Source organism: Apodemus sylvaticus, chromosome 10 (assembly GCF_947179515.1).
Source record: "Apodemus sylvaticus chromosome 10, mApoSyl1.1, whole genome shotgun sequence".
Taxonomy (NCBI): domain Eukaryota; kingdom Metazoa; phylum Chordata; class Mammalia; order Rodentia; family Muridae; genus Apodemus; species Apodemus sylvaticus.
Window position 1 is genome coordinate 66,374,897 of NC_067481.1, and position 23,423 is coordinate 66,398,319.

The window sequence follows — 23,423 nt, forward strand, 5'->3', positions numbered from 1 at the left end:
ATCATGACATAAATATAAAATGTTGCTAAGACTTGTGATTGTTGTCCCAACAACCCTTCCCTTGAAAAAGCAGTTAATGTTTCAGAGAAAGATTTCAATTCCTTCCTATTGCTAAGAGATATCAAATGTAATATCTACTAATTTACAAATAAAAAAACTTTAAAAATCTCTTCTCTTAAAAGTACATATGGAAGAGGCATTTCTGTGCCTCATCAGGAAGGCTGGGTACATTCTGTCTGATGCTGTTTCTTACTGTTTTGTACCTATTGAAACCTTGAAACATATTTTGAATTTACCTACTATTTTCCCAGAACAGATGGATGCTACCCTTGTTTACTGCAATCAAGGTTAATGTCTCCCTGGATTTCTCTCAGCAGCTAACACAGAGGCAGGCTGTGAGTGTGGGGTGGAGGGAACAGTGAACTGCTCTCAGGAACATCTCAGGGCTGTGTTCCTCTGCTTCTCAGACTGCGTGAGGAAGTGGCTGACAGTCCACACAGATACTGCTGCCACAGCCTGGTCTGGCAACCAGCAGTGACTGCTAAACCCTCAGTCTTCTACTGAGGCTTAGAGCAAATGGACAAGCTGTGAGGAGATGAACTTGGAGAATCAGAGACTACAAAAGGTGAGACTTTCAATTTGCAAGTGTTAGATGAGAAAACACATTATGTGTATTCTCATCTAAATTTTCATAAGAATATATTTATATGAATATATACGTAAAGAGCATTTGTCTAATAAGACAAAGAATTATAGGTCAATTCAAATTCAATTTAAAAAAAAACTGTCTGCAGTACTCAACTAATAACTTGGACCATATTATTTTAAAACCACATTCTTCAATGAATGTTAACTAAAGAGCATGTTCCATATTTTGTTAATATTAGGAGCAGTTCTGCAATGGTTCTAAAGACTAACAAATGTTCATTATATTCACTAATGTTCCGAATAATGCATTTGGTTGCTTGTTTGAATTTCACATTAATTAGTTTTTGTTTTCACTATTTTTGTAAGTAATACAAAAGTTATTATGCAAATTGGAAGAACTTGATAGAGAACACATTGATCATGAGGAAAAATCATGACCATAAATTGGGGTAGCTCTACACTGAATGGTGACAGTTGTAACCACATTTGTGAATTGTTACATTGTTAAGTTCCTTAAATTGTAGGTAGATATAACTATGAGATAGAGAGTCCAGGGGACTTTTCAGCATAATGGACTTGTGTACTGGTCAGTAGGTAGTCACTATTCCCAAAGCTTCTTGGTTGCCTAGGAGACACCCTGAGACATCACAACCTGGATGAACAACTATACTGTACAGTCAGATTTCACCCTGCTGGGATTCTTCAATCAATGCAAACACCCTGCCCTGCTGGCTGTGGTCATATTTGTAGTTTTCCTCATGGCCTTGTTTGGAAACGCCCTGCTGATCCTGCTGATAGTCTCTGACATCCACCTCCACACACCCATGTACTTTTTTATCAGCCAACTGTCCATCATGGACATGATGTACATTTCTGTCACTGTGCCCAAGATGCTCATGGACCAGGTCCTGGGGAGCCACAAGATCTCGGCTGCTTCCTGTGGGATGCAGATGTTTTTGTACCTGACTCTAGGAGGGTCAGAAGTTTTCCTTCTGGCTGCCATGTCCTATGACCGCTATGTGGCCATCTGCCATCCACTCCGGTATCCAGTCCTCATGAACCACAGGGTGTGTCTCCTCCTGATGTCTGTCTGTTGGCTCCTGGGATCTTTGGATGGATTCATGCTCACTCCAGTCACCATGACCTTCCCATTCTGTGGAACTCGGAAGATCCACCACTTCTTCTGTGAGGTCCCTGCTGTGACAAAGCTCTCCTGCTCTGACACCTGGCTCTATGAGACCCTCATGTATGTGTGCTGTGTGCTCATGATTCTCATTCCTGTGACAGTCATCTCAGGCTCCTATTCATCCATCCTCCTCACTGTCCTCAGGATGAACTCAGCAGAGGGCAGGAAGAAGGCCCTGGCCACCTGCTCCTCCCACATGACTGTGGTCCTCCTCTTCTATGGAGCTGCTCTTTATACCTATGTGCTCCCTGGCTCCCTCCACACCCCCGAGAAGGACATGGTAGTGTCTATGTTTTACACCATACTCACCCCTCTGTTGAACCCACTAATCTATAGTTTTAGGAATAAGAATGTCACAGAGGCTATGAAGAAAATGTTGGGTGTGAGCACCCTTTTCCAAGAAATAGTAATCTGAAATGCATATTATTTCTCTTCCTTGTCTCCACACACCTGTTGATCCAAGTACTCATACTGATGTTATTGCTGATCTATCACGTTTCATTTCACATTCATCTCCTATTTCTCTACTCTGAAAATTTCTTCATTGATATACTTCTTGTGCATTCAAACTCTTTATATGTAGTCTTTAAATATTATATTTTATGAAGTCAATAGTGGCTATTTAATTTTGTGTGTCAATAATCTCATCATTGAAAAGTCATGTCACACTGCCCATGATGTGTGCAACTGATAAACATAGAGAGTTGAAAGAAAAGTGTTTAACAAAGATGAGTTGACTTAATTGTTATATTAAGTCAACAAGAGATAAATTGACATTAGTGTCATATTAAAATAATTCTGTATACTTTGTTGATAATTTATATATATTTGAAATTGAATAAAAATAAAGAACAAGACACAGTTTTCTTCTTCAGCTTCTATAGTGTGATATAGTAAAAATAAAGGTTAAAATAAATTTAACTCAAGATAGTTCAAGTGGCCCTGAGGGTTTTTTAATTGGCAGTGTAGCTGTATTCGCCTACAAACATACCCCTCAAAATGCAACATACCTCTCATTTCAAAGCAAATTAGGAATCACCTATTCTTTTGTTTGTTTGTTTGTTTTTTAGTCAATGTTCACATTTTATTAATATTATACAAATACTATGTCAGTTTACATAAGGGATTGGAGTATCCTGGTTTTGGTATCTTTGGGGTCTTGGATTCAATCTCTTTTACACTCCGGGGAATTTTAGGCTTCTTTGGTTTTTGTTTTATTTGTTTGTTTGTTTATTTATTTATTTATTTAGATTTTTTATTTTATTCGATATATTTTTTAATTTTTTTCTTTATTGATATATTTTTATTAACATTTCAAATGATTTCCCCTTTTCTGGGTCCCCACTCCCCGCAAGTCCCATAAGCCCTGTTCCCTCCCCTGTTCCTCCATCTACCCCTTCCCACTTCCCTGTTCTGGTATTCCCCTATACTGTTGCACTGAGTCTTTCCAGGACCAGGGGCCATTCCTCCATTCTTTTTGGACCTCATTTAATATGTGGATTATGTCTTGGATATTCAAAGTTTCTAGGCTAATATCCACTTATCAGTGAGTGCATACTATGATTGATCTTTTGAGACTGTGTTACTTCACTTAGTATGATGTTCTCCAGCTCCATCCATTTGTCTAAGAATTTCATGAATTCATTGTTTCTAATGGCTGAATAGTACTCCATTGTGTAAATATACCACATTTTTTTGTATCCATTCCTCCGTTGAAGGACACCTGGGTTCTTTCCAGCTTCTGGCTACTAGAAATAGGGCTGCTATGAACATAGTGGAGCATGTGTCCTTATTGCATGCTGAAGAATCCTCTGGGTATATGCCCAGGAGTGGTATAGTAGGGTCTTCAGGAAGTGTCATGCCCAGTTTTCTGAGGAACCGTCAGACTGATTTCCAAAGTGGTTGCACCATCTTGCAATCCCACCAGCAGTGGAGGAGTGTTCCTCTTTCTCCACATCCTCGCCAACACCTGCTGTCTCCTGAGTTTTTGACCTTAGCCATTCTGACTGGTGTGAGGTGAAATCTCAGGGTTGTTTTGATTTGCATTTCCCTAATGATTAATGATGTTGAACATTTCTTAAGGTGTTTCTCAGCCCTCCAAAGTTCTTTCTGTGAAAATTCTTTGTTTAGCTCCGTACCCCACTTTTTAATTTGGTTCTCTGGGTTCTACCTTCTTGAGTTCTTTGTATATATTAGATATTAGCCCTCTGTTGGATTTAGGGTTGGTGAAGATCCTTTCCCAATCTGTTGGTTGATGCCTTGTCCTTTTGACAGTGTCCTTTGCCTTACAGAAACTTTGTAGTTTCATGAGGTCCCATTTGTCAATTCATGATCTTAGAGCACACGCCATTGGTGTTCTATTCAGGAACTTTTCCCCTGTGCCCATGTCCTCAAGGGTTTTCCCCAGTTTCTATTAGTTTCAGTTTGTCAGGTTTTATGTAGAGGTCTTTGATCCATTTGGAGTTGAGCTTAGTACAAGGAGATAAGAATGGATTGATTCGCATTCTTCTTCATGCTGACCTTCAATTGAATCAGCACCATTTGTTGAAAAGACTATCTTTTTTCCACTGGATGCTTTCAGCTCCTTTGTCGAAGATCATGTGACCATAGGTGTGTTGGTTTATTTCTGGGTCTTCATTCCTATTCCATTGATCCGCTTGCCTGACATTGTACCAATGCCATGCAGTTTTTATCACTATTGCTCTGTAGTAAAGTTTGAGGTCTGAGATACTGAATCCCCCTGAAGTTCTTTTACTGTTGAGAATAGTTTTAGCTATCCCGGGTTTTTTGTTATTCCAGATGAATTTGAGAATTGCTCTTTCCAGCTCTATGAAGAACTGGGTTGGGATTTTTATGAGGATAGCATTGAATCTGTAGATTGCCTTTGGCAAGATGGCCATTTTAACTATATTAATCCCGCCAATCCTTGAGCATGGAAGATTTTCCATTTTCTGAGAACTTCTTCAATTTCCTTCTTCAGAGATCTGAAGTTCTTGTCATATAGGTCTTTCACTTGTTTGGTTAGAGTCACCCCAAGATACTTTATGCTGTTTGTGGCTATTGTGAAGGGTGTCATTTCCCTAATTTCTTTCTCAGACTGCTTATCCTTTGAGTATATAAAGGCTACTGATTTGCTTGCATTGATTTTGTAACCAGCCACTTTGCTGAAGTTGTTTATCAGCTGTAGAAGTTCTCTAGTAGAGTTTTTTGGGTCACTTAATTATACTATCACATCATCTGCAAATAGTGATAGTTTGACTTCTTCCTTTCCAATTTGTATCCCTTTGACCTCCTTATGTTGTCTAATTACTCTAGCTAGGACTTCAAGAACTATATTGAAAAGATATGGAGAGAGGGGGCAGCCTTGTCTGGTCCCTGATTTTAGTGGGATTGCTTCAAGTTTCTCTCTGTTTAGTTTGATGTTGGCTATCAGTTTGCTGTATATTGCTTTTACTATGTTTAGATATGGGCCTTGAATTCCTGTCCTTTCCAAGACTTTTAGCATGAAAGGATGCTGAATTTTGTCAAATGCCTTTTCAGCATCTAATGAAATGATCATGTTTTTTTCTTTGAGTTTGTTTATGTAGTGGTTTGCATTGATGGATTTCCTTATATTGATCCATCCCTGCATCCCTGGGATGAAGCCTACTTGATCATGGTGGATTATCATGTGTTCTTGGATTCAGTTGGCAATTTTATTGAGAATTTTTGCATCAATATTCATAAGGGAAATTGGCCTGAAATTCTCTTTCTTAGTTGGATCTTTCTGTGGTTTTGATATCAGCATAATAGTGGCTTCGTAAAAGGAGTTGGATAGTGTTCCTTTTGTTTCTGTTTGGTGGAATAGTTTGAAGAGTATTGGTGTTAAGTCTTCTTTGACGGTCTGATAGAATTCTGCACTGAAACCATCTGGTCCTGTGCTTTTTTTGGTTGGAAGCCTATCTATGACCCCTTCTATTTCTTTAGGGGTTATGGGTCTGTTTAGATGGTCTATTTGATCCTGGTTTAATTTTGGTATTTGGTATCTGTCTAACAAAATGTCCATTTCCTCCAGATTCTCCAGTTGTGTTGAGTACAGGCTTTTGTAGTAGGATCTGATGATTTTTTTAATTTCCTCAGTTTCTGTTGTAATATCTCCCTTTTCATTTCTAATTTTGTACTTTCTCTGTGCCCTTTGGTTAGTCTGGCTAAGGGTTTATCTATCTTGTTGATTTTTTTCAAAGAACCAACTTTTGGTTTTGTTGATTCTTTGTATGGTTCTCTTGGTTTCTACTTGATTGATTTCAGCCCTGAGTTTGATGATTTCCTGTCTTCTTCTCCTCCTGGGTGAATTAGCTTCTTTTTGTTCCAGGGCTTTCAGTTGTTCTGTTAATCTTCTAGTGTATGCTCTCTCGAATTTCTTTTGGGAGGCACTCAAAGCTATGAGTTTTCCTCTTAGCACTGTTTTCATTGTGTCACATAGATTTGTGTATGTTATGCCTTCCTTTTCGTTAAATTCTAAAAACAAAATCTTTGATTTCTTTCTTTATTTCTTCCTAGGCCAAGGTATCATTGAGTAGAGTATTGTTCAGTTTCCATGTGTATGTGAGCTTTCTGTTGTTTTTATTATTATTAAAGACTATTTTTACTCCATAGTGATCTGATAGGAGGCATGGGATTATTTCAATCTTCTTATATTTGTTGAGGTCTGTCTTGTGACCAACTATATGATCGATTTTGGAGAAGGTACCATGAGGTGTTGAGAAAAAGGTATATTCTTTTGCTTTGGGATGAAAAGTTCTCTATATATATCTGTTAAATCCAATTGGTCCAAAGCTTCAATTAGTTTCACTGTCTCCCTGTTTAGTTTCTGTTTTCTTGATCTGTCCATTGGTGAGAGTAGAGTGTTGAAGTCACCCACAATTATTGTGTTAGGTGCAATGTGTGCTTTGAGCTTTAGTAAAGTTTCCTTTATGAATGAGGGCACCCTTGTATTTGGAGCATAGATGTTCAGGATTGAGAGTTCTTCTTGTTGGGTTTTTCCTTTGACCAGCAAGAAGTGACCTTCCATGTCTCTTTTGATGACATTAGGTTGAAAGTCAATTTTATCTGATATTAGAATGGCAACTCCGGCTTGTTTCCTGAGACCATTTGCTTGTAGAATTGTCTTCCAGCATTTTACTCTAAGGTAGTTTTTGTCTTTGACACTGAGGTGTGTTTCCTGTATGCAGCAAAATGTAGAGTCCTGTTTACATATCCAGTCTGTTAGTCTATGTATTTTTATTGGGGAATTGAGTCCATTGATGTTCAGAGATATTAAGGAGTAGTGGTTATTGCTTCCTATCATTTTTTATTTTAATTTTATACTTGTGTGGTTATCTTCTTTTGGGTTTGATGAAAGAAGCTTAATATCCTGCTTTTTCCAGGGTATAGCTTCCCTCGTTGTAATGGTGTTTTCCCCCATTATTGTTTGTAGGGCTGAGTTTGTGGAAAGATATTGTGTAAATTTGGTTTTGTCATGGAATATCTTGGTTTCTCCATCTATAGTGATTGAGAGTTTTGCTGGGTATAGTAGTCTTGGCTGGAATTTGTGTTCTCTTAGAGTCTGCATGAGCTCCGCCTAGGATCTTCTAGCTTTCATGGTATCTGGTGAGAAGTCTGGTGTAATTCTGATAGGTCTTCCTTTATATGTTACTTGGCCTTTTTCTCTTATTGCCCTAAGTATTCTTTCTTTGTTTAGCACATTTTGGATTTTGATTATTATGTGACAGGAGGTATTTCTGTTCTAGTCCAGTCTGTTTGGATTTCTGTAGGCTTCTTATATATTCATGGGCATCTCTCTCTTTAAGTTAGGGAAGTTTTCTTCCATAATTTTGTTGAAGATATTTGCTGGCCCTTTAAGTTGTAAATCTTCACTCTCATCAATGCCTATAATCCTTAGATTTGGCTTTCTCATTGTGACCTGGATTTCCTGTATGTTTGGGGTTACAAGCTTTTTGCACTTTGCATTTTCTTTGACTGTTGAGTCCATGGTTTCTATGGTATCTTTGACATCTGAGATTCTTTCTTCTATCTCTTGTATTCTGTTGTTGATATTTGCATGTACAGTCCCTGATTTCTTCCCAAGGTTTTCTATCTCCAAAGTTGTGTCCCTTTGTGCTTTCTTAGTTGTTTCTACTTCTGTTTTTGGATCCTGGAAGTTTTTGCTCAGTTCCATCATTTGCTTGTTTGTGTTTTCCTCTAATTCTCTGAGCGATTTTTGTGTTTCCTCTTTCATGACTTCTGCCTGTTGATCAAACGTCTCCTGTATTTTTTTAAGTGATTTTTGCATTTCCTTCTTATTGGCTACTAACTTCTGACCCATATTCTCCTGAATTTCTTTAAGTGATTTTTGTGTTTCCCTTGTAAGTGCTTCTAGCTTTTGATCATTTTTCTCCTGAATTTCTTTAAGAGATTTATTTATGTCCTTCATGTGTTCCTCACAGCATCCTTACCAGTGCTTTTAAATCCAACTCTTGTTTTTCTGGTGTGTTAGGGTATCCAGGACTTGCTATTGTTGGGGAATTGGGCTCAGATGCTGCCATAATGCCTATATATGCCGATATATTTTTATTTACATTTCAAATGATTTTCCCTTTTCTGGTCCCCCACTTTCAAATGGAGGTCAGCATGCAGAAGAATGTGAATTGATCCATCCTTGTCTCCTTGTACTAAGCTCAACTCCAAATGGATCAAGGACCTCCACATAAAACCAGACACTCTGAAGCTAATAGAAAAGAAACTGGGGAAGACCCTTGAGGACATCGGTACAGGGGGAAAGTTCCTGAACAGAACACCAATAGCTGCTCTAAGATCAAGAATTTTATTCACATTCATCAACTGTTTGGTTTGTTTCCTGGTCTATCTTGGCTTTTCTAATGGGATTTTCTCATTCTCTCTTTAAGAACCTATATCATCTTCATAAAGTTTGTTTTAAGGTCTTTTTCTTGAGTTTGACCTGTGTCAGAATAATCAGGCCTGCTGGAATAGTACACCTGGTCTCTGTCAGTGACATGTTGCCTTTGAAGTTTTTGTTCTGCTCTTCTGCTGGCATCTAGGCATTTGCATTTGGGGTGATTATACTTTGAGGTACAGATTTCTGATTAAGTGGGGGTAAACTTGGCTTTTTGATTTTAGACAAACTTTTTATGATGGTTTTAATGTGCTAGGTCCAGGAAGTGGCACTATTAAGAGGTGTGGCCCCATTAGATTAGGTGTGGCCTTGTTGGAGGAAGCATGTCATTTGGGCCTGGGTTTAAGACCCTCATCCTACCTCCCTGAAATCCAGTCTTCTGTTTGCCTTTGGAATCAGATGTAGAACTCCCAGCTCTTCCTACATCATGCCGGCCTGGACATAGCCATACCCCTGCCTTGATGATAGTGGACTAAACCAGCCCAAATTAAATGTGTCCCTTATGAGAGTTACCTCAGTCATGGTGTTCACAGCAATAAAACTCTGAAAATCCCAGATTACCAGAACTATCTTTTAGGTCTGGGCAGGTGATAGCTAAAGCTATCACACAGACACAGACCTTGATCACCCAAACCTCATGCCAGCACATTCTCCATACTGTGGTTCCTATAGCATTGTCCAGAGTCTCTTGCAAAGGTTTTGAGCTTCCCCTGTGACTTGAAACATAGATTTGTTAGTTCTAAAAACTACTGGTTAATGCTGTGTATTTGTGGGGAAATTGTGCTTTGTATAAGCTTCTGTTATATCCATTTCTGTTTTTATTATTTTTCTATGACTTGTCCATATTGTAGAATGAGGTTATCACTTTATTACATAAGATTTGTCTGATGACACTAATTATTTTCCCTTTTCCAAAAGAGCCCCTTGTGTGTCAGTTTCTAAGACTCTACAAAGCCTTCATATTTCAAGCTGGAACTTCATGCACAGAATGGGGCACACAAGTGACATTGAAATGAAATATTATCACCTTGGCAGCTGTATGTACTCCTCACTGTGCAACAGATGCTGGATAGTCAGAAACTACTGGTCGTCCTTTCCTGATACCATGCAGGACCTGAGACAGCTGTGTCCTAACAATGCCTAGTTAGCTGCTTTAAGTGCTGGACAGAGCCTAGAGTCCCACCCAGAGCCTCTGTCAACCAAACTGGATGCAGCTGCCCCAGACCAGCAGATATAGGAAAGGACACCATTTCTTTCCCCTCCCCTGCCAATATCCACCCAGGGCTACACACTAACCAAGTGTCAAAGGAGTCAGAACACACTGCTCCATCTGTAGGCTGAATTCCTGGGTGCCTGAGAGATCTGAGCTAAGGAGGTAGCTTGTGTGAACCCAGAACACTGTGTGATCAGAAGATAAATGAGAACAGTGTCTTTTTGTTGCAAAGGGATCCGAAACCTTTAGCATTCAGACAATGTTGGCTGCAGATCAAGAGTACAGAATTGACTCTGTATTGTAGCTCTGACTACACAGTGTACATCACTGTGTCTGCACAATTGTCTGCAGATTATAGAAGGGTGTGACTTTTAATGTGTGATTTTCGCTCACCTGTGGGTAATATCAACATTTACATTTCATCTAAGCCATTTGTATTTAATAGATTGTTCAGCAACTTTTGGGTCTCCATTTAAATTGAAACAAGCATTTACACTGAAGGCAGCTCTAAGGGCTCTGGTTTGTGGCTGACAGCAGAACCCAGGGGCGATGCAGTGAGGGGAGAAGATGGCACGGGAAGGATGAAGGCTCAGGGTTAGCCTGCCACACACTGTAAGGGCCAATGTTACAGCGGCTGAACCCCATGCTTTCTTTTTTTATAGAATTGAAGATAATCAGGGAAATTTTTATATAGATATATTAATGGTAGGCATAAAAGTATTCCTAAGTTGATTGGAAGTGGAATTACAAAAATTTTCTGCTTCAGGTGTCTGCTTCAGGATCTGAACAGCCTGGGCCACAGCACTCGGTCTCCAGGAAGTGCAAGAGGCCTGGTGTGCACCCAGAGGCAGACTGGGAGCACACAGCTTGCTCCCGGTGGGTCAGCACCACAGAGCTTAGGTTCCAGGCCTGAGGCCTCTGGCGAGAGCCTTCAGATCTCTGCTTCAGGATCCAGAACAGCCTGGGCTACAACACCAGATCTCCAGGCACTGCAAGAGGCCAGAGGGGCACCCGGGAGGCCAGCTGGGAAGAGTCAGTGTGCTCTGGTGAGTCCAGCAGGCCCCAGGTGGGAGTCTTCAGGTGTCTGCTTCAGGATCTGAACAGCCTGGGCCACAGCATCCTGTCTCCAGTCAGTGCAGGAGGTCAGCTGTGCACCAGAGGCCAACTGGGAAGAGGCAGCTTGCACTGCATGTCCTGGATACCCCATCACACCAGAAAAACAAGATTTGGATTTAAAATCACTAGTCATGATGCTGGTAGAGAAACACATGAAGGACATACTTAAAGAAATTCAGGAGAAAATGGATCAAAAGTTAGAAGCCCTTACAAGGGAAACACAAAACTCATTGAAAGAAATTCAGGAGAATACAAAATCCAATAAGAAAGAAACGCAAAAATCACTTAAAGAAATACAGGAGAACTTTGGTCAACAGGCTGAGGTCATGAAAGAGGAAACACAAAAATCCCTTAAAGAATTACAGGAAAGCACAAACAAGCAAGTGAAGGAGCTAAGCAAAGCCATCCAGGATCTAAAATCAGAAGTAGAAACAACTAAGAAAACTCAAAGGGACACAACTTTGGAGATAGAAAACCTTGGGAAGAAATCAGGGGCCATAGATGCAAATATCAACAACAGAATACAAGAGATAGAAGAAAGAATCTCAGATGATGAAGATACCATAGAAACCATGGACTCAACAGTTAAAGAAAATGCAAAATGCAAAAAGCTTGTAACCCAAAAACATCCAGGAAATCCAGGACAAAATGAGAAAGCCAAATCTAAGGATTATAGGCATAAATGAGAGTGAAGATTTACAACTTAAAGGGCCAGCAAATATCTTCAATAAAATTATGGAAGAAAACTTCCCTAACTTAAAGAGAGAGATGCCCATGAATATATAAGAAGCCTACAGAAATCCAAACAGACTGGACCAGAACAGAAATACCTCCTGTCACATAATAATCAAAACCCCAAATGTACTAAACAAAGAAAGAATATTAAAGGCAGTAAGAGAAAAAGGCCAAGTAACATATAAAGGAAGTCCTATCAGAATCAAACCAGACTTCTCACCTGAGACTATGAAAGCTAGAAGATCCTGGGCAGATCTCATGCAGACTCTAAGAGAACACAAATGCCAGCCTAAACTACTATACCCAGCAAAATTCTCAATAACCATAGATGGAGAAACCAATATATTCCATGACAAAACCAAGTTTACCCAATATCTATCCACAAACCCAGCCCTACAAAGGATAATAGGAGGAAAACACCAATACAAGGAGGGAAACTTCACCCTGGAAAAAGCAAGATAGTAACCTTCTTTCATCAAACCCAAAAGAAGTTAACCAATCAAATTTTAAAAATAACATCAAAAATGAGAGGAAGTAATAATCACTATTCCTTAATATCTCTTAACATCAATGGGCTCAATGCCTCAATAAAAAGACATAGACTAATCGACTGGATACGTAAACAGGACCCTACATTTTGCTGCTTACAGGAAACACACCTCAGGGTCAAAGACAAACACTACCTTAGAGTAAAAGGCTGGAAGACAATTTTACAAGCAAATGGTCTCAGGAAACAAGCTGGAGTAGCCATTCTAATATCAGATAAAATTGACTTTCAACCCAAAGTCATCAAAAGAGACTCTGAGGGACACTTCTTGCTGGTCAAAGGAAAAAAACATCAAGAAGAACTCTCAATCCTGAACATCTATGCTCCAAATGCAAAGGCACCCTCTTTCATAAAAGAAACTTTACTAAAGCTCAAAGCACACATTGCACCTAACACAATAATTGTGGGTGACTTCAACACTGCACTTTCCTCAATGGACCGATCAGGAAAACAGAAACTAAACAGGGACACAGTGAAATTAATTGAAGCTTTGGACCAATTAGATTTAACAGATATATATAGAACATTCTATCCTAAAGCAAAAGAATATGCCTTTTTCTCAGCACCTCATGGTACCTTCTCCAAAATCGACCATATAATTGGTCACAAGACAGACCTCAACAAATATAAGAAGATCGAAATAATCCCATGGCTCCTATCAGATCACTATGGAGTAAAAGTCGTCTTCAATAGCAACAAAAACAACAGAAAACCCACATACACGTGGAAACTGAACAATACACTACTCAATGATACCTTGGTCAAGGAAGAAATAAAGAAAGAAATCAAAGACTTTTTAGAATTTGATGAAAATGAAGGCACTACATACCCAAATCTATGGGACACAATGAAAACAGTGCTAAGAGGAAAACTCATAAACCTGAGTGCCTCCAAAAAGAAAATGGAGAGAGCATACACTAACAGCTTAATGACACACCTGAAAGCCCTGGAACAAAAAGAAGCTATTTCACCCAGGAGGAGTAGAAGGCAGGGAATCATCAAACTCAGGGCCAAAATCAATCAAGTAGAAACTGTTGGGGTTTTGTCTAAGCTCCACCCCACACCTACCTGGCAATAGCCAGGTATGCCCTGCCCCAGAGATCTGGCCCACTATAAGAGGGCCCCTCCTTGCCCCTCCTCTCTCTCTTTGCTCACCGCTCTCCCACATACTCTCACCTCTCTGCCCCTGGGGCTCTTCCCCCCTTCCACGTGGTCATGGCCGGCCTCCACTCTCTCTCCCTCCACTTTCTCTCTCTCTCTCTCTCTCTCTCTCTCTCTCTCTCTCTCTCTCTCTCTCTCTCTCTCTCTCTCTCTCTCTTTCTCTACCTCTCTCTCTCTACCACTAACTCCCATCCCCTATTCTAAATAAACTCTATTCTATACCATGTCTCTGTGTGTGTGGTCCCTCAGGGGCAGAGGTGCCCAGGCAAGGGCCTGCCTCGACACCTTCCCCCACGCCGCCTAGCCACACTCACCTAACCCCTATACTCCCCACCTTTAAGCCTCATCATCCTGCTGACTCCTTCACTGGTGCCCAGGCAAGGGCCCACCTGGACACCTTCCCCCACGCCGCCTAGCCACACTCACCTAACCCCTATATTACCCCCTTTAAGCCCCTTCATCATCCTGCTGAATCCTTCATCCAGAAGTAACCCTGAATCCTTCAGAAACAAAGAGAACCATACAAAGAATCAACAAAAACAGGAGCTGATTCTTTGAGAAAATCAACAAGATAGATAAACCCTTAGCCAGACTAACGAAAGGGCACAGAGACAGTATACAGATTAACAAACTTAGAAATGAAAAGGGAGATATAACAACAGAAACTGAGGAAATTCAAAAAATCATTAGATCCTACTATAAAAGCCTATACTCAACACAACTGGAGAATTTGGAGGAAATGGGCAGTTTCCTAGACAGATATCCGACACCAAAACTAAATCAGGATCAAATGGATCATCTAAACAGTCCCATAACACCTGAAGAAATAAAAAGGATCGTAGAAAGTCTCCCAACCAAAAAAAGCCGGGACCAGATGGCTTCACTGCAGAATTCTATCAGACTTTCATAGAAGACCTAACACCAATACTCTTCAAACTATTCCACAAAATAGAAACAGAAGGAACTCTACCCAACTCGTTCTATGAAGCCACAATTACGCTGATACCAAAACCACACAAAGATCCAACAAAGAAAGAGAACTTCAGGCCAATTTCCCTTATGAATATTGATGCAAACATAGTTGATAAAATTCTTGCCAACTGAATCCAAGAACACATCAAAATGATCATCCACTATGATCAAGTAGTCTTCATCCCAGGGATGCAGGGATGGTTCAATATAAGGAAATCCATCAATGCTATCCACTACATAAATAAACTCAAAGAAAAAACCATATGATCATCTCATTAGATGCAGAAAAAGCATTTGACAAAATTCAGCATCCTTTCATGCTAAAAATCTTGGATAGAACAGGAATTCAAGGCCCATACCTAAACATTGTTAAAGCAATATACAGCAAACCGGTAGCCAACATCAAACTAAACAGAGAGAAACTTGAAGCAATCCCACTAAAATAAGGGACTAGACAAGGCTGTCCTCTCTCTCAATATCTTTTCAATATAGTACTTGAAGTTCTAGCTAGAGCAATTAGACAACATAAGGAGGTCAAAGGGATACAAATTGGAAAGGGAGAAGTCAAATTATCACTATTTGCAGATGGCATGATAGTCTACTTAAGTGACCCTAAAACCTCCACCAGAGAATTCCTACAGCTGATAACCAACTTCAGCAAAGGGGCTGGTTATAAAATCAACACAAGCAAATCAGTTGTCTTCCTATACTCAAAGGATAAGCAGGCTGAGAAAGAAGTTAAGGAAATGACACCCTTCACAATAGCCACAAACAATATAAAGTATCTTGGTGTGACTCTAACCAAACAAGTGAAAGATCTATATGACAAGAACTTCAGGTCTCTGAAGAAGGAAATCTAAGACCTCAGAAAATGGAAAAATCTGCCATGCTCGTGGATCGGCAGGATTAATATAGTTAAAATGTCCATCTTGCCAAAGGCAACATACAGATTCAATGCTATCCCCATAAAAATCCCAACTCAGTTCTTCATAGAGCTGGAAAGAGCAATTCTCAGATTCATCTGGAATAACAAAAAACCCAGGATAGCTAAAAATATTCTCAACAACAAAAGAAATTCTGGGGGAATCAGTAACCCTGACTTCAAGCAATACTACAGAGCAATAGTGTTAAATACTACATGGTATTGGCACAGTGACAGACAAGTGGACCAATGGAATAGAATTGAAGATCCAGAAATGAATCCACACACCTATGGTCACTTGATCTTAGACAAAGGGGCCGAAAACATCCAGTGGGAAAAAGATAGCCTTCTCAACAAATGGTGCTGGTTCAATTAGAGGTCCGCATGCAGAAGAATGCGAATTGATCCATTCTTATCTCCATGTACTATACTTCACTCCAAGTGGATCAAGGACCTCCATGTAAAACCAGACACACTGAAACTAATAGAAAAGAAACTGGGGAAGACCCTTGAGGATATGGGCACAGGGGAAAAGTTCCTGAACAGATCACCAATAGCTTATGCTCTAAGATCAAGAAATGACAAATGGGACCTCATAAAATTACAAAGTTTCTGTAAGGCAAAGGACACTGTTAAAAGGACAAAACAGCAACCATCAAATTGGGAAAGGATATTCACCAATCCCACATCTGATAGAGGGATAATATCCAATATATACAAAGAACTCAAGAAGTTAGACCCCAGGGAACCAAATAACCCTATTAAAAAATGGGGTACAAATCTAAACAATGAATTTTCACCTGAAGAAATTCGGATGGCTGAGAGGCACCTTAAGAAGTGCTCAACATCATTAGTCATTAGGGAAATGCAAATCAAAACAACCCTGAGATTTCACCTTACACCAGTCATAATGGCTAAGGTCAAAAACTCAGGAGACAGCAGGTATTGGCGAGGATGTAGAAAAAAAGGAACACTCCTCCACTGCTGGTGGGGCTGTAAGATGGTACAACCACTTTGGAAATCAGTCTGGCAGTTCCTCAGAAAACTGGACGTGACACTTCCAGAGGACCCTGCTATACCTCTCCTGGGCATATACCCAAAGGATTCCCCGGCATGCAATAAAGACACATGCTCCATTATGTTCATAGTAGCCTTATTTATAATAGCCAGAAGCTGGAAAGAATTCAGATGTCCCTCAAAGGAGGAATGGATACAAAAAATGTGGTATATTTACACAATGGAATACTACTCAGCAATTAGAAACAATGAATTCAAAAAATTTTTAGGCAAATGGTTTGATCTGGAAAATATCATCCTAAGTGAGGTAACCCAATCACAAAAAGAATAAAAATGGAATGCAATCTCTAATAAGTGGATATTAATTAGCCCAGAAGCCCTGAATACCCAAGGCACAAATCGCATAACAAATGACTCCCATGAAGAAGTATGGAGAGGGTCCTGATCCTGGAAAGGATTGATCTAGCATTGGAGGGGAATACAAGGACAGAGAAAAAGGAGGGAGGTGATTGGAGAATGGATGGAGAGAAGAAGGTTTATGGGACATATGGGGAGGGGGGATCCGGGAAAGGGGAAATCATTTGGAATGTAAACAAAGAATATAGAAAATAAAAATATTTAAAAAATTTCTGTAAAAAAAAAAAAAAATATTTAAAAAAAAGAAAAGAAAAGAAACCAGAAAAAAATCTGATAAACTTGAAGATTTGCATGCAAAATATTTCTGATAAAATCGAATAAATATATAGGAAAACATGTTAAAATTAAAGACTATCGTGGAAATTATACACATAAAATCATAGGAATAAAGATGATTCCAAGTTGATTGAAGGTGAAATTATAAACATTTTCAGATAAAATTGAAAATTTACATGGAAAATATTTCTGGAAAATTCAAGAAATATAGAAACAAACACATTAAAATTGACTATTTTATGGAAATTTTTAAATATAAAATGGTAGATATAAAACTCTAAATAAATTGAAGGTAGAATTAGAATACTTGTGATAAAATCAAAGATTTACATTGAAAACATTCCTGATAAAATAGAGAAAATATATAGAAAGGCATATTAAAATTGAAGATTATCATGAAAAATAATGCAGATAAAATAGTAGCCATAAAAAATACTAAATTAATTAAAAGGGAATTACAAATGTTTTCTGATAAAATTGAAGATTTACATGAGAAATATTTCATCAGTCATGTCTTTTTATTGGGGAGTTGAGTCCATTGTTGTTAAGAGATATTAAGGAACAGTGATTGTTGCTTCCTGTTATTTTTTATGTTATTTTTATGTTTGCATGAGTATGTTCTTTTGGGTTTATTGGGAAAAGATTACTTTCTTGCTTTTTCTAGGGTGTAGTGTATCTCCTTGTGTTGGCATTTTACATCAATTATGCTTTGTAGGGCTGGATTTGTGGACAGATATTGTGTAAATTTGGTTTTATCATGGAATATCTTGGTTTCTCCACCTATGATGATTGAGAAATTTGCTGGGTATAGTAGCCTGGGCTGGCATTTGTGTTCTCTTAGGGTCTGTATGAGGTCTGCCCAGGATCGTCTAGTTTTCATTGTCTCTGGTGAGAAATCTGGTGTGATTCTGATAGGACTGCCTTTAGAAGTTACTTGCCATTTTTCCCTTACTACTTTTAATATTCTTTCTTTGTTTACTGAATTTGGTGTTTTGTTCATTATGTGCCAGGAGGACTTTCTATTCTGGCCCACTCTGTTTGGAGTTCTGAAGGCTTCTTGTATGTTCATGGGCATCTCTTTCTCTAGGTTAGGGAAGTTTTCTTCTACAATTTTGCTGAGGATATTTACTGGGCCATTAAGATGTATATCCCCACTCTCTTGTATACCTATAATCCTTAGGTTTGGTCTTCTTATTATGTCCTAGAATTCCTGGATGTTTTGGATTGCCAGCTTTAGGCATTTTGCATTTTCTTTGACTGTTGAGTCAATGTTTTCTATGGTATCTTCAGCACCTGAGGTTCTTTCTTCTATCTCTTGTATTCTGTTGTTGATGGTTGCATCTATGACTCCTGAATTCTTTCCAAGTTTTTCTATCTCCAGAGATGTCTCACTTTGTGATTCTTTATTGTTTCTACTTCCACTTTTAGATTCTGGATGGTTTTGTTCAGTTCCATCACTTGATTGTTTGTGTTTTCCTGTAATTTTTTAAGGGATTTAGTGTTTCTTCTTTAAGGGCTTCTGCCTTTTGACCCATGCTCTCCTGTATTTCTTTAAGGGATTTTTGTGTTTCCTCTTTAAGGGCTTTTACCTGTTGATCAATGTTCTCCTGTATTTCTTTAAGGGAGTTATTTTTTTTGTCTTTTTTTTTATTCGATATATTTTTTATTTACATTTCAGATGATTTCCCCTTTTCTAGTCCCCCACTCCCCGAAAGTCCCATAAGCCCCCTTTTCTCCCCCTGTCCTCCCACCCACCCCTTCCCACTTCTAAGGGAGTTATTTAAGTCTTTCTTGAAGGCCTCTATCAGCATCATGAGATACGATTTTAATTCCAACTCTTGCTTTTCCAGTGTGTTGGGGTATCCGGAACTTGCTGTGGTAGGAGAACTGGGTTCTGATGTTGTTGTGTGGCCTTGGTTTCTGTTGGTAGGGTTCTTGTACATGCTAGTTGGTATTCTTGTCTCTGGCTGGAATTTATTCCTCCTGTTGGCCTGTAAGCCTGTGTCCTTACTCCTCTGAGCTCAAAAGTGAAAGCACTGCTGGGAGATCTCTCTCTCTCTCCTGGTAGGCTATGCACAGAAGACTGTGGAGTCTCCTGGCTCATTGTGCAAATGGCAGTAGGAAAACTTCTGTCCAAGCTGCTCCACTGATCTTAGGTCCTGTGTGCTCCTAGCTGGGCCCCTCCAGAGAGAAGGTGGACATCTCACCTTCTCAGAAGAGAAAGCGCTGTTGGGAAATCACTCTCTCCTGGTTGGCTGTGCACCAAAGGCTGTGGATCTCCTGGCTCCCTGGTGCAAACCAACCCCAAGTTTTCAAGTCCACACCTATGGCAGATAACATGTCACAAAGACTACTGAAAGTTTATATAAATATACAAACAGAGAGAGTAATTAGGTTGGGGAAAGAGAATTCTTCACAGTGAACAAAGTCCCAGACATACAATACCTGACACATGTTGGGGCTGATTCTTATTTATGATCATGATATTTATGGTTATTGTTAATACTGGCTATGATTTCCCACTAAAACAAAACTGAAGGGTAAATCTGGCTGAGCAGAGGTGTCTGTTAGCAGCCCTGGCTCTAACATTCTCCTGGCATTCACCTTTAAAGTCCCAGAAGGGAGTTATTAACAAAATCTTATCTGAGAATGAGCAGAGTCCACCCAGAGATGATGTCACTTGCCTCCTGTTCCTTGTGCACTTAACCAGCTGCTGTCCCTTGGTCCATACAACCCAGGCTACAGCTGCAGCTGCATCTGATGGTGAGCAGGACCTGACAGGACAGTCTGCATAGCACAAGGTGGTCACTAGACAACCTGTTCTTTCTTTACAAAATCTCCTTTATCCTTTATTCTTTACTTTCTTATTTATTATCAGAAGAAATTCAGCTCTTTTCTCCTCCTCTTCATCTTTTTCTTCTTCCTCCTCTTCCTCTTTCTCCTCCTCTTTCTTTGTTTTTGCTTTGTTTTGTTTTGTTTTTGAGCACTAGATGTCCTGTAACTCACTCTGTAGACCAGTCTGGCCTCAAACTCAGATCTACATGCCTCTGCCTGCTACTTCTGGGAATAAACGTGTGCACCACCACACCCAGATTCTTCCTAAGGATTCCTTTTAGTACTTCCTTACTGAGAATTTTTCTATGACATGAATGAAGCAATATGTACTACACACACACACACACACACAAGACATGCTTTGACTATGTTGGTAATTCCCCTGCCTCAGACTCAAAAATGCTAGAATTTTTATAGTCATCTGGCACCACGGCCACACTTATGCATTTTTAACTTTTCATATGACAAGGCATTCATTTTCAAAACTGTCTTGTGGGTAGATTGTGTAATTCCAAATGTGGGTAAATTTTGAGGGTTGCAATAATGCAGAAATAATTAGCTTAATTTTATTCATGTTACATCATATGAAGCAGACAGTGGGTAACATAAATTCAAAGTATACGTTCTTGGAGAAGTAAAACTTCCCATAGAACCCAGGCAGGTGCCCATTCTGTGCTTACGCACAGGGTAAGCACTCATTCTGTCAGTGGTTGTGTGAAGTGAGGTAGATATGTGGTCCTTAACCTGATGTGCCACTTGATGTCATGTGAACAGCTTGGTGCACTGATAACCCTCTGAATTACTAAGAGTGAAGGCAGAACAAAGACAGAGCTGCATTCCAAGCCAGCAGCATCCCTGAGCCACCCTGCTTCTTCCATAGAACTCAGCCATGCTTTCTTCTTTTGAAGAGGAGAAGCTCAGGGTCTCACCCATCTGGGTCAGCAGTAAAACACAAAATGAACATTAAAATGTTTAAACTTTTATCAATCTAAGTTTCTTTTCATGAATACTCTTTTTTAAAATGGAAGTCTATCTTTTTCTTCTAATCTCTCAGTCTATTTTCTGTCTCTGTCTTTGCCCATCACTTCCCATAGGTCTCAGATCTGTCTGGCATTGATATGAAGGCATCAAGAACCTTGCTGTGTTCTTAGCAGCAGCAGCAGCCTGGCCAGAGTGTGACATTCTAAGGGATTCACGAACAGGTTTGCTTTTGTGCCTTTGTTATATAAAATATTCCAGAGACTTGTGACTGCTGTCTCACAGTCCCTCCCTTGTAATTATTGCTAACATCTCAGAGAGATTTCATTTTCTTCCTATAGCTTGGAGAAAACAAAATATAGTATTGATAGTTTAGAATTTTTAAAAACAAACTTTAAAAATCTCTCATCTTTAAGAAGTACATGTGGAAGAGGCATTTCTGAGCCTCATCAGGAAGGCTGGGTACATTCTGTCTGATGCTGTTTCTTCCTGTGCTGTACCTATTGAAACCTTCAAACTTATTTTACATTTACCTATTTTCCCAGAATAGATGGATGCTACCCTTGTTCAGTGCAATCAAGATTAGTGTGTCCCTGGATTTCTCTCAGCATGTGGGGAGGCTGTGAGTGTGGGGAGGAGGGAACAGTAAACTGCTCTCAGGAAGATCTCATGGCTGTGTTCCTCTGCTTCTCAGACTCGGTGAGGAAGTGACTGACAGTCCACACAGATGCTGCTGCCATAGCCTGGTCTGGAAACCGGCAGTGACTGCTAAACCCTCAGTCTTCTGCTGAGGCTTAGAGTAAATGGCACAGCCTGTGAGGAGATGAACTTGAAGAATCAGGGACCAGAAAAGGTGGGACTTTCAATTTACAAGTGTTAGATGAGGAAACACATCATATGTATTATTGTATCTATATTTTCATATGAATATATTTATATGAATATATATTTAAAGAGAATGTATCTTCAAAACCTAGAGTTACAGGACAGTTCAAATTCAGTTTCAAATAGGTTGTGTGCATAAATCAACTAAAATCGTTAACCATATTATTTTAAAATCCACATTCTAAATAAATGCTAAAATGAAGAGTGTGTCCCACATTGTATTAATATTAGAAGCAGTTTTGTAATGGTTCTGAAGAATAACTTGCATATTCATTAATTTTCTGAATCATGAATTTGCTTATTTACTTATATGCATTTCACTTTCATAAGGTTTTGTTTGTTTTCACTACTTTTGTAAGTAATGGAAAAAATTTTAATGCAAATTGAAGAACTTGATAGAGAACACATTGGTCATCAGGAAAGATTATGACCATGAATTGGGGCGGCTCTACACTGAGTAGTGATGGCTGTAACCACATCTGTGAATTCTTACATTGTTAAGTTCCTTAAATTTTAGTTAGATATAACTATGAGATATAGAGGGGAGGGAACTTTTCAGCATAATATATTTGTACACTGATCAGTAGTCACTGGCCACAAAGCTTCTTGGTTGCCTAGGAGATACCCAGGGACACAATCTGGATGAGGAACTACACTGGACAGTCAGATTTCACACTGCTGGGATTCTTCAGTCAATCCAAGCACCCTGCCCTGCTGGCTGTGGTCATATTTGTAGTTTTCATGGTGGCCTTGTTTGGAAACGCCCTTCTGATCCTGCTGATAGTCTCTGACATCCACCTCCACACACCCATGTACTTTTTTATCAGCCAGCTGTCCCTCATGGACATGATGTACATTTCTGTCACTGTGCCCAAGATGCTCTTGGACCAGGTTGTGGGAAGCCAAAAGATCTCAGCTGCAGCCTGTGGAATGCAGATGTTCTTGTACTTGACACTAGGAGGGTCAGAATTTTTGCTTCTAGCTGCCATGTCCTATGATCGCTATGTGGCCATCTGCCATCCACTAAGGTATCCTGTCCTCATGAATCACAGGGTGTGTCTTCTCCTGTTGTCTGTTTGTTGGCTCCTGGGATCCTTGGATGGCTTCATGCTCACACCAGTTACCATGACCTTCCCATTCTGTGGATCTCGGAAGATCCACCACTTCTTCTGCGAGGTCCCTGCTGTGACCAAACTCTCCTGCTCTGACACCTGGCTCTATGAGACCCTCATGTATGTGTGCTGTGTGCTCATGATTCTCATTCCTGTGACAGTCATCTCAGGCTCCTATTCATCTATCCTCCTCACTGTCCTCAGGATGAACTCAGCAGAGGGCAGGAAGAAGGCCCTGGCCACCTGCTCCTCCCACATGACTGTGGTCCTCCTCTTCTATGGAGCTGCTGTCTATACCTACATGCTCCCTGCCTCCCTCCACACCCCTGAGAAGGACATGGTGGTGTCTGTGTTTTATACCATACTCACCCCTCTGTTGAACCCACTAATCTATAGTTTTAGGAATAAGAATGTCACAGAGGCTATGAAGAAAATGTTGGGTGTGAACACCCTCTTCCAAGAAATAGTATAG

General features: G+C 39.7%; 2 protein-coding genes across 2 annotated transcripts; both read left to right on the forward strand.

The window, feature by feature from the left end:
* Positions 1-1,295: 1,295 nt before the first annotated feature.
* LOC127694437 (olfactory receptor 2T29-like) lies at positions 1,296-2,249 on the forward strand. Its single transcript, XM_052195963.1, has one exon. It carries the CDS (start codon positions 1,305-1,307, stop codon positions 2,247-2,249), a length of 945 nt encoding a protein of 314 aa, XP_052051923.1. The 5' UTR covers positions 1,296-1,304.
* A 20,232-nt stretch (positions 2,250-22,481) lies between these two features.
* On the forward strand, positions 22,482-23,423 carry LOC127694316 (olfactory receptor 2T29-like). The gene has a single exon (XM_052195865.1). It carries the CDS (start codon positions 22,482-22,484, stop codon positions 23,421-23,423), a length of 942 nt encoding a protein of 313 aa, XP_052051825.1.

Bases quoted from the DNA above. Each gene is read 5' to 3' on its own strand.
- LOC127694437 (XM_052195963.1), top strand. From the start codon at position 1,305: ATGAACAACTATACTGTACAGTCAGATTTCACCCTGCTGGGATTCTTC.
- LOC127694316 (XM_052195865.1), top strand. From the start codon at position 22,482: ATGAGGAACTACACTGGACAGTCAGATTTCACACTGCTGGGATTCTTC.